The 13,476-nt window shown below is 41.3% G+C and overlaps 1 protein-coding gene across 3 annotated transcripts in view; it reads left to right on the top strand.

The window, feature by feature from the left end:
* MYO16 (myosin XVI) overlaps positions 1-13,476 on the top strand; it is a 555,564-nt gene that overhangs the window by 398,907 nt on the left and 143,181 nt on the right. For all 3 annotated transcript variants that reach the window (XM_077482903.1, XM_077482902.1, XM_077482901.1), the window contains exon 22: positions 5,857-6,009. In XM_077482903.1, the coding sequence (XP_077339029.1) occupies positions 5,857-6,009 (153 nt within the window). The remainder of the gene's footprint in view (positions 1-5,856; positions 6,010-13,476) is intronic.

Genomic DNA, 13,476 nt, shown 5'->3' with positions numbered 1-13,476 from the left:
ATCATGGCCCTGTGTGAAAAAGTGATTGCCCCCTAAACCTAATAACTGGTTGGGCCACACTTAGCAGCAACAACTGCAACCAAGCGTTTGCGATAACGTGCAATGAGGCTTTTACAGCGTCCTGGAGGAATTTTGGCCCACTCATCTTTGCAGAATTGTCCTAATTCAGTTACATTAGAGGGTTTTCGAGCATTAACGGCCTTTTTAAGGTCATACCACAACATCTCAATAGGATTCAGGTCAGGACTTTGGCTAGGCCACTCCAAAGTCTTCATTTTGTTTTTCTTCAGCCATTCGGTGGTGGACTTGCTGGTGTGTTTAGGATCATTGTCCTGCTGCAGAACCCAAGTTCGTTTCAGCTTGAGTACACGAACAGATGGTCGAACATTCTCCTTCAGGATCTCTTGGTAGACAGCAGAATTCATAGTTCCTTTTATCACGGCAAGTCTTCCAGGTCCTGAAGCAGCAAAACAGCCCCAGACCATCACACTACCACCACCATATTTTACTGTTGGTATAATGTTCTTTTTCTTAAATGCAGTGTTCCTTCTACGCCAGATATACTTGGACACACACCTTCCAAAGAGTTCCACTTTTGTCTCATCGGTCCACAGAATGTTGTCCCAAAAGTCTTGGGGATCATCAAGATGTGTTGTGGAGAAATTGAGACGAGCTTTGATGTTCTTTTTGCTCAGCAGTGGTTTTCTCCTTGGAACTCTGCCATGCAGGCCATTTTTGCCCAGTCTTTTCCTGATGGTGGAGGCATGAACGCTGACCTTAACTGAGGCAAGTGAGTCCTGCAGTTCCTTGGACGTTGTTGTGGGGTCTTTTGTGACCTCTTGGATGAGTCGTCGCTGCGCTCTTGGGGTAATTTTGGGCGGCCGGCCACTCCTGGGAAGGTTCACCACTGTTCCATGTCTTCGCCATTTGTGGATAATGGCTCTCACTGTGGTTCGCTGGATTCCCAAAGCTTTGGAAATGGCTTTATAACCCTTTCCAGACTGATAGATCTCAATTACTTTCTTTCTCAATTGTTCCTGAATTTCTTTGGGTCTCGGCATGATGTGTAGCTTTTAAGGATCTTCTGGTGGACCTTACTGTGTCAAGCAGCTCCTATTTAAGTGATGCCTTGATTGTGAACAGGTGTGGCAATAATCAGGCCTGGGTGTGGCTAGAGAAATTGAACTCAAGTGTGGACAACCACAGTTATAGTATGTTTTAACAAGGGGGGCAATCACTTTTTCACACAGGGCCATGATGGTTTGGATTTTTTTTCACCTTTAATAATAAACACCTTCATTTACAAATTGCATTTTGTGTTTACTTGTGTTGTCCTTGACTATTGTTTAAATTGGTTTGATGTTCCGAAACACTTAAGTGTGACAAACATGCAAAGGAACAGGAAATGAGGAAGGGGGCAAACACTTTTTCACACCACTGTATATATTTCTATATACGGTGTATATATATATATATATATATATATATATATATATATATATATATAATCTTGCTGCCCCTGTAGGAGCTGCTGGATAGGATGGGTCCTCTCAAGAACCTCAGCCCCTCCAACACACCATATTAAGTGTACAAATGTACACTATCACAGGAATTCACTGAAAATAACACTTAGTACCAAAATGTATTGGCATATCACCGAGAACAGACACCAAATCAGGTAGTGAAGGCAAACTGAATATATTTTCACTCAATATGGTTGGTAACTAGGTGAGCATAAAATTATTATATATTATATATATTATATATTTATATTAGAAATTATATATTAAAATTAATATATTATGATTAATAGTGATAATAACACAATTTAGCATACAGGGTGACTAACAGCAGGGAATAGGTAAGATGACATTTGGTGCCCAGATCAGCATAAACAGTACCAAGGCCACCTCAAATGCAACAGTGAGCAGTAGTAAAGTTTAATCTACTGAGTGCTGGACTACACTGACAGAGTGCAATTATAGCGATGAGGCTAGTCCTAGATGAACTAGGAATGCACAGTCCAAAAAAACAAAAATGTGGATGGTAGCAGAGGGGGCAGAGGAACAAAGGGGGCTTGCAGAATAATATTTATGGTAGGGCAGTACTTTAAGATGCTCTTTGGCCGGCTATCGTTGAGGCACTTTAAGAGAGTCAGTGAACTTAATGAAAGTCCCAGTTAACCTGCATTATTGGTACAATATATTCTTGGCACAGATGCGTAGATGTGGTTCAGATGGGGTAAAGGTTCAGATGCTACTCTGACCTCTTGCTGTAGACGTGGGTGCCTCCTCAGTCTCCCCCCAAATGGCTCTGGTGATCAGCAGTCTCCCTGGTGCAAAAGTGCAGGTGCTGTGATGTAGGAGGTTCTGTGCTGCCCCCAGGTGTCCTTACTCCCTGTCTCATGGATCTCTGCTGGTATGTTCTTCTGGCAGGTGAATATTCTGACAGAGATGATCTAACTCCCTCCCTGCCATCTCAAATTACAACTCCCAGGAGCCTTAGCATTCTGCATAGAAGTCTATTGGCTGGTTTGGCTTTAGCTCTCCCCCTGCTGGCTGGCGGAGAATGGTGCAATGTTTCTGTAGCACAGATGCAATATGGATTTGATAAGGTGGTTGATGATAACACAATGAGCACAATGTTTACTTTAGAAAAAAAAAAAGGCCCAGTGGTCCAGTATATACAAGTGATCCAAATGGGTTCACAGTGAAAATGTATTAATCTGTGTTTTCAGCAAAATGTAGTTTAGCACAACATTCCTTTTGGCAATGGTTTTAAGCTTGTCTTCCTCAGGCCAGTAATACATCTGTTACAATACATCACTCTGACAAACCTAAAGTGAATTTGCCACAATAATGGTGATTAACAAAAAAAGTTTACCTGCAATGGAAAACATAAATACAAACTAGTTTGACACAGCCAGCCCAGCCTATGTTTACAAGCAGCACTGATTACACATCCCTGCAAGTGCGAATAGTTTATGTAACTTCCCCAAGTCCAGGCAACTGTGATGCTGAAGAAGTTATACAAACTATACTGCCAAAGGCAGCACTGGCAGGGTTGTGTGATCAGCTGCTATTTCAAACGTAGACTGCACTGACTGTGGCAGAAGATCTACTTTGGCAACAGAGGACATCAAATGATTATAAGCAGCTGTTGATCACACAGCCCGCCCAGCATTGATTATGACAGTAAAGTTTGTATAACTTGCTCTGCAGACTCTCTATAAAGTTATACAAATGATTCTGTCACATTAGATGAGGGGAGAAGTGGCATATCACATCTGTAAAGGAAAAGGTTGGTAGCTACAGCACTGGCTGCAGCTGCCACATACTCTCAAATTTAATTTTAGCCTGGGTCTACAGCCATCACAAACAGAATTAAAAAGTAAACACACAACAGGGCCTCAAATCAAAGCATAACCAAGCGCTACATGGATTTCGATTTTTAGAAGGTAGTGATAATTATTCTTTAGAAACATACACCTATAATTTAACAAAACTGAGGATCTTGTACCAATGCAAACTTTAAAAAAAAATACCATTCAGCAGGGAGAGGGTCTTTTTGTGGCTTAAAGATGAAAAATACGCTAATTCTTTAAATAGCATTCTTTAGGGATACCTTAAACCCGCCCAGGAAGTTGGATGCAGCTGGATGTACTCCTTGAAAAATGCATTCTTGTAATCAGCATGCGGGGATCTGTCATTATCAATGGTACCACTAAAGATCCCTGGCTGGCTTCTTTTTATAAACAAACTAGGAGATGTGTTATTTTGCAGCAGTAGAGCTACCTTCTCAAAATTACAGATCCTTATCCATCTTCTCTTTGTAAACAAACTGGTTGGATATACTGGTCATGACCATATTTGAGTGGCAGGCAAACACTATCAGGCATGTCAGGCATGTTTGTCATTGCGTCGGTGAGTCAATATCATTGGGCATTGCTCATCAGGATTGACTTTGATCTCCACCACTGGACAAAATGATTGCACTTGGATTTACATTGAGGAACATTGTTTATTGTTGTTTTTTATCTAATGAAGGACTTTTCATGTCATGGGTGTTTTTTTTTCTTATTTACATTTTATTTTTGAATAAGGAACAAGGGTTTCTGTGTACCCCATATATTGTACATCCATATGGGGATAGGTATCTTAGGGCCCTCTTATTCTAAAGGGTGTATACAGATTCCATTAAGGCCCCCACAAAACCCCACATATCTTATTTTATTAACATGGCCACAAGATGTCTTGCAAGGGATGGAAGCTTTTTACACCCCCCCCCCCCCCAGCAAGGTATTTTGCCAGTGTTGAAGGTAGCCTGATATGGTTCAGGAGGTGTGGTGTACAATTGCTGACCCAGTTTTCCTGACCAGCCAGACCGCATGTCTGGATAATATTTATTTTATGAATTTTTAGGGCTTATCTCATGTACTGACCCATTTAACCTCTTCGCACTTACGTGGTGCAGAGATGCAGAGATGCAGCCTTTTGGTGGGTTGGTTTTAATGGTGAGAGGCTGCATCTTTTTGGCTATGTAAACACTTTTCTGTGCTGAGAGAGCAATCCCAGCACAGTCACCACCGGTGACTGGAAAACTCCTGATGCACACTTGCGAATCAGGAACTTTCCAATCAGGTGACTGATGTGACAGCCAATCATAGCGGTCACATGACCTGAACGTCTGCCTTCCCCTTTCTGCATTTAGAAACTCTTAAAGGACTGGGAGGTAACACCATGAAGGGGTTATTCCACAGTGTGGGTTCTGTCTAATAAACAATAAAATACCCTTATTCAGGCATGCAGCCTGGCTAACCATAAAAAATAAGGAACAGTCAGTTTGCACCCCCCTGATCTTGAACCTCACCAGGCCGCATTTCATTGGGAGGGTACCTTGCAAGGGAGTCACTGTACTATTTCCACTTTTTTGTATTTGTTTTATCTTATGTAAAACATATGTTTTATATTTTCATCAAAACCTTGTTCTGATTTACTATGTTTCTGGCTGCCAGCACAATTTATGCTGGGTGGCTAGCTGGAATATATGCCCCCTCTGTGTGGTAAGTGTTTTTGCCTTTTTTTATAGTACATTGGGACATCTGCTCTGTAGTATGCATTATGTCATGTTCACTGTTTATACATTTGTTAGCCCTTGTGGTGTCGTATGTGGCATTGTGTTTTCTACTTCTTGCCTTAAGAAATACAGTCTGTGACTTGACAAATTTCAGTGCAATAAAGCTATTACATCTTGTTCACTTGTAGAAGCTCCTTGAGTACCTACAATACTTGTTGCTCTCTCTTTCTCTTTCTCTATACATATTGTATGTTACATAAGCAATTTCAACAAACAGAGAACTGGTCACAAAACACTTAACTTTGACATCCACATCTTTATTTTAAAGCAGATGATCACCAGTCCATAACATCAGGAGCATGTGTCATAACTGAAAAAATCAGGAGGTCGGAAGACTGTATCAGACCAAGATATACTTTATCATTAATTATTATTATTATTATTATTATTCAGGATTTATATAGCGCCAACAGTTTGCGCAGCACTTTACAATATGAGGGCAGACAGTACACTTACAATACAAATCAATACAGGAGGGATCAGGGGGCCCTGCTCGTTAGAGGTTACGAATGATGTAGTCCTACACACATTTTTATACCCCAATAATCTAGGAAAAAGTTACATAATTAAGTAATAAAATAATTAGTTAACACTATATAGATAAAATGGTCTAAAGCATATACAACCACACCAACACATGCACACACGCACGTAAAATGAAAAAAATAATATTTTATTTAGTAATTTTGTTACTTGAATTTTTTTCATTTATATCAACAGCTGTGCATTAATCTGGCCAATGAAAAAATACACCAGTATATGAATGAACTGCTTTTCCTGCAAGAACAAACTGAATGTGCACAAGAGGGAGTTTCCATGGAAACCATGTATTGTCCTGGAAACCACACAACAGTTCTGGATTTTTTCTTCCAGGTATTTCTCTTTTCATTATATACAACTGTAAATATTATGCAGACAGTCTCCAGCTACCCATATGAAATTGTGTGCTTTGTATTTTCACGCAATATGGTACTTTACTTTATTTCAATAACAATAGATTACCTTAATTTTACAATTGTGTAAAAATCCTCAATCTGACTGTACATTATTGATTTGATTTCTGTACTCATGGCATACATATATGATGCATGTGTAAATAAATAATATTAAAATATACTAACATAAGGTTGAGCAGGAGGATCAATGTTTTTTTTTTGTTGTAAGCCAACCTACATGCTAAGGTCTGTAATATTTAACCTGCTTTATATTTTAGAAGCTAAATTGCTCTCCAGTGTCTGTATCATAAAACTCAACCTGTCCATTTATCAACACTTGTTGTCGCACCCCAGTCAGTTTTAAAAAAAAATATTATGTAAAATTTGTTCTATTTCAATTAACCTTGTTTCTTATATACAATATTATATTTACTATTGCTTTTTAAACTCAAATGCCAGTCACATTCCCAACAGATGTTTTAAATATACTTTACATGTCACACAGTGGAATTCAACCAATTCTCAGTGAATGTAAATATCCAAAGCAATGCAACGGATTTTGAAAAAGCCTTGGAAAATTGACATCTCTCTTCTCCCCCTTGACCTGTGCAGACAAGTCTTACCTTCACAGGAAAGCATCTTTCATAAATGTCTGAATACCCTGACTGTAAGATAATTTCTCAGGAATCCTGACTGTATCAAATGGTGCATCTTTATACAGTTTCTCTGCCCTACTTTTGTAAATCATACTGGCAAGGAAAGGGCCTTCTTTCATGTTGCCCAACTTAAATGTATTAAATGTAAGGGTTTGAAAACAACATCTTTTAGCAATATTTTTAAGTGGTTCTAAAAGATAGCATGTTTTAACTAGAATAAAAAACACATTGGGGGTTATTTACTAAAGGCAACTCCACTTTGTACTACAAGTGCACTTGAAATTGCACTGAAACTGCACTTGGAAGTGCAGTCACTGTAGATCCGAGGGAGACATGCAAGGAAAATAAAAAACAGCATTTTAGCTGGCACATGATTGGATGATAAAATCAGCAGAGCTTTCCCTCATTTCAGATCTTCCCCTCAGATCTACAGGGACTGCACTTCCAAGTGCACTTGTAGTGCAAAGTGGATTTACCTTTAGTAAATCAACCCCATTATATTTTCTCTTTGCAATGGTATTGCACTGTATGGCCCTGAACCACCTCTTCTGGGGTCCCTCACTTGCACTCTCTGCTCTTCCTCTTCTGTGTCTTGCTAAGGGGACAGACATGCAGGCTTGCTCTTGAGTCAGGCTGTGTGCATTCATAGACACACACATGCACAACAAGGCTCAGCCCCACCCCCCACTCCCTGCTCAATGGATTTGATTGACAGCAGCAGGATTCAATGGATCCTGCTGTTGCCTCTGTGAATGCACAGAGAGAGGAAAGAGCTGCTACAGATGGGCACAGTGCAGGATCACGTGAGGACTTGTGTAAGTATCCTGGCTGGAGAAGGAGGGTGGCATACTGCTACTGGGAAATTTTTTAATTTAATGTAGAGAATACATTAAGGTAAAAAAATGTTTGACTTTAGAACCATGTTAAATGTATTAAACATTTAATGGGATACATGGGAAGATGCAGGCTCAGGGGGTGCCAGGAATGTATAATTTTGTTTAAGTTACAGCATCAATGGTTGGTATCCCAAAGCCAGAAGGACCTCACTGTGGCTCCAGTGGGTTGGAAATGGCTGGGAAATCTTGATGGATTACTTTTGCTGCATTGCATTAGCAAAGGTTAGTGCATGGTAAGAACCATGTATTAAGGCATACATATTAAATAAATGGTTTAATAGTAGAGATTAGGCTGCATTAGTTTGGGTCTGTTTTAAGACAATATTTGTGCATCAAGAATTTGCCACCCCCATCGCCATCTGAACCAATGATTAAGGACTTGGCAATGTTGCAACTTTCAATTATTCTTTTTGAGTTATCCCTTGCCGACTGTGGTCTCATTTTCCAGCTCCTATCTGACAGATCCTGTTTAATGTTGGAGGTTACAAGCGACTCCTAGTATAATAGTATTTAGCAGGGCACACTTCTGCACAGGAGGGTGCCAGCTGTTCTTTTACTGATTGGTTCTTCCTGTTTCCTGACTGCATAATCTTAATGGGATGTTTTCGTGAGGATTTTTTTTTGGTAATACATTATTGTATAGCGGTAGTCAGAGTTTTTTTGTGGGGTTTTTACATAAAGTCTTATGAGGACCTAAAATACAAAAGACTTAAAAAATGCACCTGTGTGTATAATTGCACTGTAATTGAAAACTATTTTTGGATAAAGCAGACTAAAAAGAAATAAAGGAATTAATATGTTACTAAGTTTTTAAATATTGCTGTTCAGAATATGGGAAGGATGTTTCAGGGAGAAAGAGCATGCCCCTTTCCCAAGTTTTTAAATATTGCTGTTCAGAATATGGGAAGGATATTTCATTGAGAAAGAGCATGCCTCTTTCTCTGTGTGCTTTTTTGGGCTACACATATTTAAAGTATAGCTAAAGGCAAAGTTTTTGTTTTTTCAGATAGAGTGGTGAGGGGTTTGAACGACTGTGAGGTATATATTGCTTATTTCTCTGTTAGGGAGCTGTACTCGCTCTGATTGTCGTATTCACCAATGATACCAGGAATAAAATTTAGGCTATACCACAATTTTGAGTTGCTACCAGAATAGTAATGGGTTGGAAAATTTCAAATGGGCACCACTTGTTCTCATAAAAAATATCTAGGCAGGGATTTCCCTCACATTGGAAATATAACCTCTTACCATACTTCCTGTTGAGTCTACAGGAAACAAAAGCACACACACAGATGGCAAAAAAAAAATTACAGTGGGATTGACTCTCTCCTCTATCCAATATGAAACATATTTTGACTGTAGATATGCAGTATTTTAAACATTGCTGTGTAGGAACTTGTTCAATGTGTGTCTGCTATGCATTTAGTATTTGACCCTGAATATTCACTAAAGCTGTAGACACTTTGTTACTGGGATAAATGGTGAAAAACACATAATCAAATAGTTTCATAGTTTCATAGTTAGTAAGGTTGAATAAAGACACCAGTCCATCCAGTTCAACAATTGCCCCTATCCCTGTACATTTCACACTCACATCACACATCCCTACCCTCAAGGAGCCCACAAATGAAACAGTGATAAACTTTACACCGGGGGTCAGCAACCCGTCAATTGTGATCTACCCGCCGATCGCAGCGAGGTGACAGGTAAATTGTGTGCCTTCCTTTCCAACTCCCAGAACCTGGACAGAAGCTGCTTCTCCTTATCTCATTCCCACCAGAATTCAGCTGCTGCAGGAGGAAAATACAGGGGATCAGTTTCAGTAAATGCCATCCCTCCTACCCAGCTTCCCCTGCCTTCTGCTGTCTGGGCCCCCCGTGTGCTTCTCTGGTCCCTCCCCCCGCACAACACTGCTGGCTTTCTCTCCTTTCCATCCTGCTGGATTCTGCTGGTGATCGTTTCAGAATGGAGAGCAGGGAGCAGGGGAGGTGTACAGTACATATGTAATTTACCAGCCCCTTCCTTTTATGAATGAACACAGTAAGTACGTAGTGCACTCACTGTGTTCATTCATAAAGGAAGCATAGTAAACTGTGTTTACTGTACTTCAGTTTGTGAATGAACCGGTAGCTCTTGCTATTCATTCTTACTGTGCAGCCGAGGCTGCAGAGATAGAGATTGAGTATTGTGTCCTCAATCGAGTTTCTGATATTTCACCAAAGCCCCCCCAACAGACCCGCTAAAATAATACTGTATATACTCGAATATAAGCCGAGTTTTTCAGCATATTTTTTAGGCTGAACCCCCCCCGGCTTATACTCGAGTGAGGGTGCCTATCTGCAGCTGTACCTGTGATTACTAAAACAGTGGGCGTCTCCTGCTGTCATGCCCATCTGCAGCTGTACCTTTGATAACTAAAACAGCAGGTGTCTCCTGCTGTATCATACAGTCTGTGCTGCCATCCATTGTAACAAAGCCCCGCCTCCTCCTTGTCCGTGATAGACAGAACACTGATACAATTCTTGGAAACTGTATCAGTGTTCCATCTATCATGGATAAGGAGGGGACAGGGCTTTGTTAAAATGGACGGCCGGCGAACAGACTGCATGACACAGTGGGAGAAACACGCTATTTTAGTTATCACAGGTACAGCTGCAGATGGGCACAGTGAGGCTGCAGATGGGCACAGTGAAGCTGCAGATGGGCACAATCAGGCTGCAGATTGACACAATAAAGTTGCAGATGGGCATTGATGATAAAGGTGGGTACAGTGAGGCTGCAAATGGGCACAGCGAGGCTAAAAAATAAAAAATAACTAAACAACTACTGACACCATTCACTGCCCATCTGACACAACCTCTGCCCTGCTGACACCATCTGCTGCTTTACCGACACCATTCTTTGCACTACTGACAAAGTTCACTGCTCTAGTGACACCGTCCACTGCTTTACTGGCTGACACCGTCTGCTTATTTACTAATTGACACCAACCTCTGCCCTACTGACACCATCCACTGCCCACTTACACTGTCCTCTCCCCTACTGACACCATCCACTGCCCTACTGACATCACCCACTACCCTACGGACACTATCCACACACCGTCCACTATTCTACTGACTGGCACTGTCCATTTTAAAGGCTGGTTAAGTTTAAAAACTTGTGCCAATTACGAACATGGGAACGTGGTGACATACAACACGTATGACGAGCAGATAAAAAGGAAGTGTAATAGCCAGTGTGCCACCCTTTGGGCTCCTTCTGCTAATCTCGTGTTCATCTCATGTTAGTAGAAGTTTGGTGAGAGACGGTTCATGCTTTTCAGCCTCATGCTTTTCTGTTCATTTCTGCTTTTCAGTTTGTGCTTGTCAGTTCATATCTGTTCTTCAGTGCGTGTGGTCAATCCATTCCTGTCTTTCAGTGCATTCTGTTTATAGTTCATTGCTAATTTTCAGTGCTTTCTTGTCCTCTCGTTTCTGATTTTTATCTTGTTCTTCTCAGGTCCTTTCTGATTTTTCACTGCGTTCTGTCAGTTCGTTCTGAGCAGCCGTTTGTTTTCTAGCCATGTTGCAGTTACGTACTTGTCATAAAGTTTGTGCTGTTGTTGGGTTTGGTGTTGGAATTATTGCTTTGACCCAAGTCCAGTCCATGAACAGGGGGAGGAGTTCTTGGACCAAGAATTGGTTTCTTAATCGTGACCAATTCTCTCACATGCCTTTGTTGCGGAAGCTCCAAGAGAACAGGAGAATAATCCTGATGATTTCAGGAATTATCTCCGGATGACTGACCCCATCTTTCACCGTCTGTTGGCTTTGCTGTCCCCTTATATTATGAAGCAGGACACTTGCGTGCGGCAAGTCATCATTCCTGAACAAAGGCTCGTCACCTCCTTGCGGTACTGGGCGACGGAAAGGAGTCTCCAGGATATCAAGTTCACGTCTGGGAACTCCCCCCAGGCTCTGGGAATCATTATTCCAGAGACCTGCCATCATTCAAGTCCTGCAGAAGGACTATATTAAGATAAGTTTTATCCTTTAACAACACATTCTATGTATTTAATGTTTGCTAATGTATTGTATTTATTTCATCAATCCATAATTACCATGATTGTAATATGCTGTGAATGTTCTCTTTGTCCTCATGCATCCTGTAAGTTTTTAATGCTCCTTTTTTTGTCCTTCATGCATATTTGCCTTCACTAACCTCCTCAGCATGCTATCCTGGGCCCATACATACCTAGCCTAGTCACTTAACAATGTATTTTGTTAGCTTCATTGTAGTGCTTACCCTAAACACCCCCTAAAATGTGTCCAAATGTTATTGTTGTCCTAAATTCACCTGTCCAGTGGGTAGCCAATAGTGTAAGTAAGCAGGGGCTGGCCAAAGTAACACACATTATTTATGCATTAAAGAGGAAGTAAAGGCAGTTGAAAAAAAAAAAAAGCAACCTGCAAGGCAAAGGCATAAAATGAGCTAGTATGCATAGCATACTAGCTGTTCGCCGCTGCCACGTATACTGTTCGCCACTGCCACGTATCCCGGAGTGACTTATGGGTCTCGCTGCTCCGGCGCTGTGATTTGCCGGAGCCACGATGATGTCACTCCCGCGCATGCGCACGGGAGCCGACACGAGTGGCATATCGCCACGATCTGCGGCCTGCCCAGTGAGCCTGCGCGCAGCTGTCTACGGTGCAATGCGCCATAGACAGCGGTGGCTGTCTTTTTGTAAATATATCCTAAATCGTATAGGTTTAGGAGATATTTTTTGGACCTACAGGTATGCCTTATTCTAGGCTTACCTGTAGGTCAAAGTGGTTTGTAAGGGTTTACAACCACTTTAAGCTCTCAATGAAGTGGAGAGAGTACCTGTCCAAAACATCCCCCCAGCATAAAATTTTTACAATGGACCATCAGAGCGAGTGAGGATTCTGATAAGTGGACCTTATGCTTTTGTCTTTAAATACTAATTTCAATAAATATTCTACTTATGTTGTCTAAGAATGTTTGTGTCTAATCTGCTTGCAACGTTATGTGCACAAGTACCATTGTTTTTCTTGTTTCCTTCCAACCTCCCAATTTGACCAACAGTGGGACTTTCCCAACTGCGGTGGTGTGATAGATGGGAAGCATATCCGGATCATCCCACCCCCTAACTCGAGGTCATACTACTTTAATTACAAGGGGTACAGTAGTATTGTGATGTTGGCGGTGGGGACGGCGAATTATGAGTTCTTATATCTGGACGTCGGGAAGAATGGCCGTATGTCAGATGGTGGAGTTATCATACAGATGGAATTCTACAGGTGTCTCCAGAATTGCAGCTTGGGCTTGCCACCTCCAGGAGATAACGTGGCGGACCTCCAGTTTGTTTTTGTGGCAGATGAGGCCTTTGCGCTGGGGGACCATCTGATAAGGCTGTTCCCCATGAGGACCCTGACCCCAGAGCAGAGAGTTTTTAATTACCGGCTGGCCAGAGCCAGAAGAGTGGTCGAGAATGCCTTTGGCATAATGGCCAGCTGGTTGCGGCTTTTCCAAATGGCCATCAATATGGTGAATACAAACTCAACCATATCATTATGAGCTGCTGCATTCTTCATAATTTCTTACAGAAGAATGCAGCTGACTATCTGGCCTCAGTTGCAACTGAGGCCGTTTAATCGGCACAAACAATGATGGCGCTTGAAACTGTCCGTCCTGGCTTGCCTCCCCGAAGCGCCCGCAAGTACGGCAAAGCTATGTGGAATACTTTGTGGGCAGGGGGGCAATTGATTTACCAGAGAATGTGGAAGATCTTAAAAAAGAAAAAATTTAAACTAAACTCATATTTCATTTAATTTACTGCTTGTTTTCTTA

Source organism: Lithobates pipiens, unplaced genomic scaffold, assembly GCF_037356315.1.
Source record: "Lithobates pipiens isolate NorthernLeopardFrog02 unplaced genomic scaffold, aLitPip1_a1.2 Scaffold_16, whole genome shotgun sequence".
In the NCBI taxonomy this organism is placed as follows: Eukaryota; Metazoa; Chordata; class Amphibia; order Anura; family Ranidae; genus Lithobates; species Lithobates pipiens.
The sequence above is the reverse complement of the archived record's forward strand: the minus strand, read 5'-3'. Positions and strand labels throughout refer to the sequence as shown.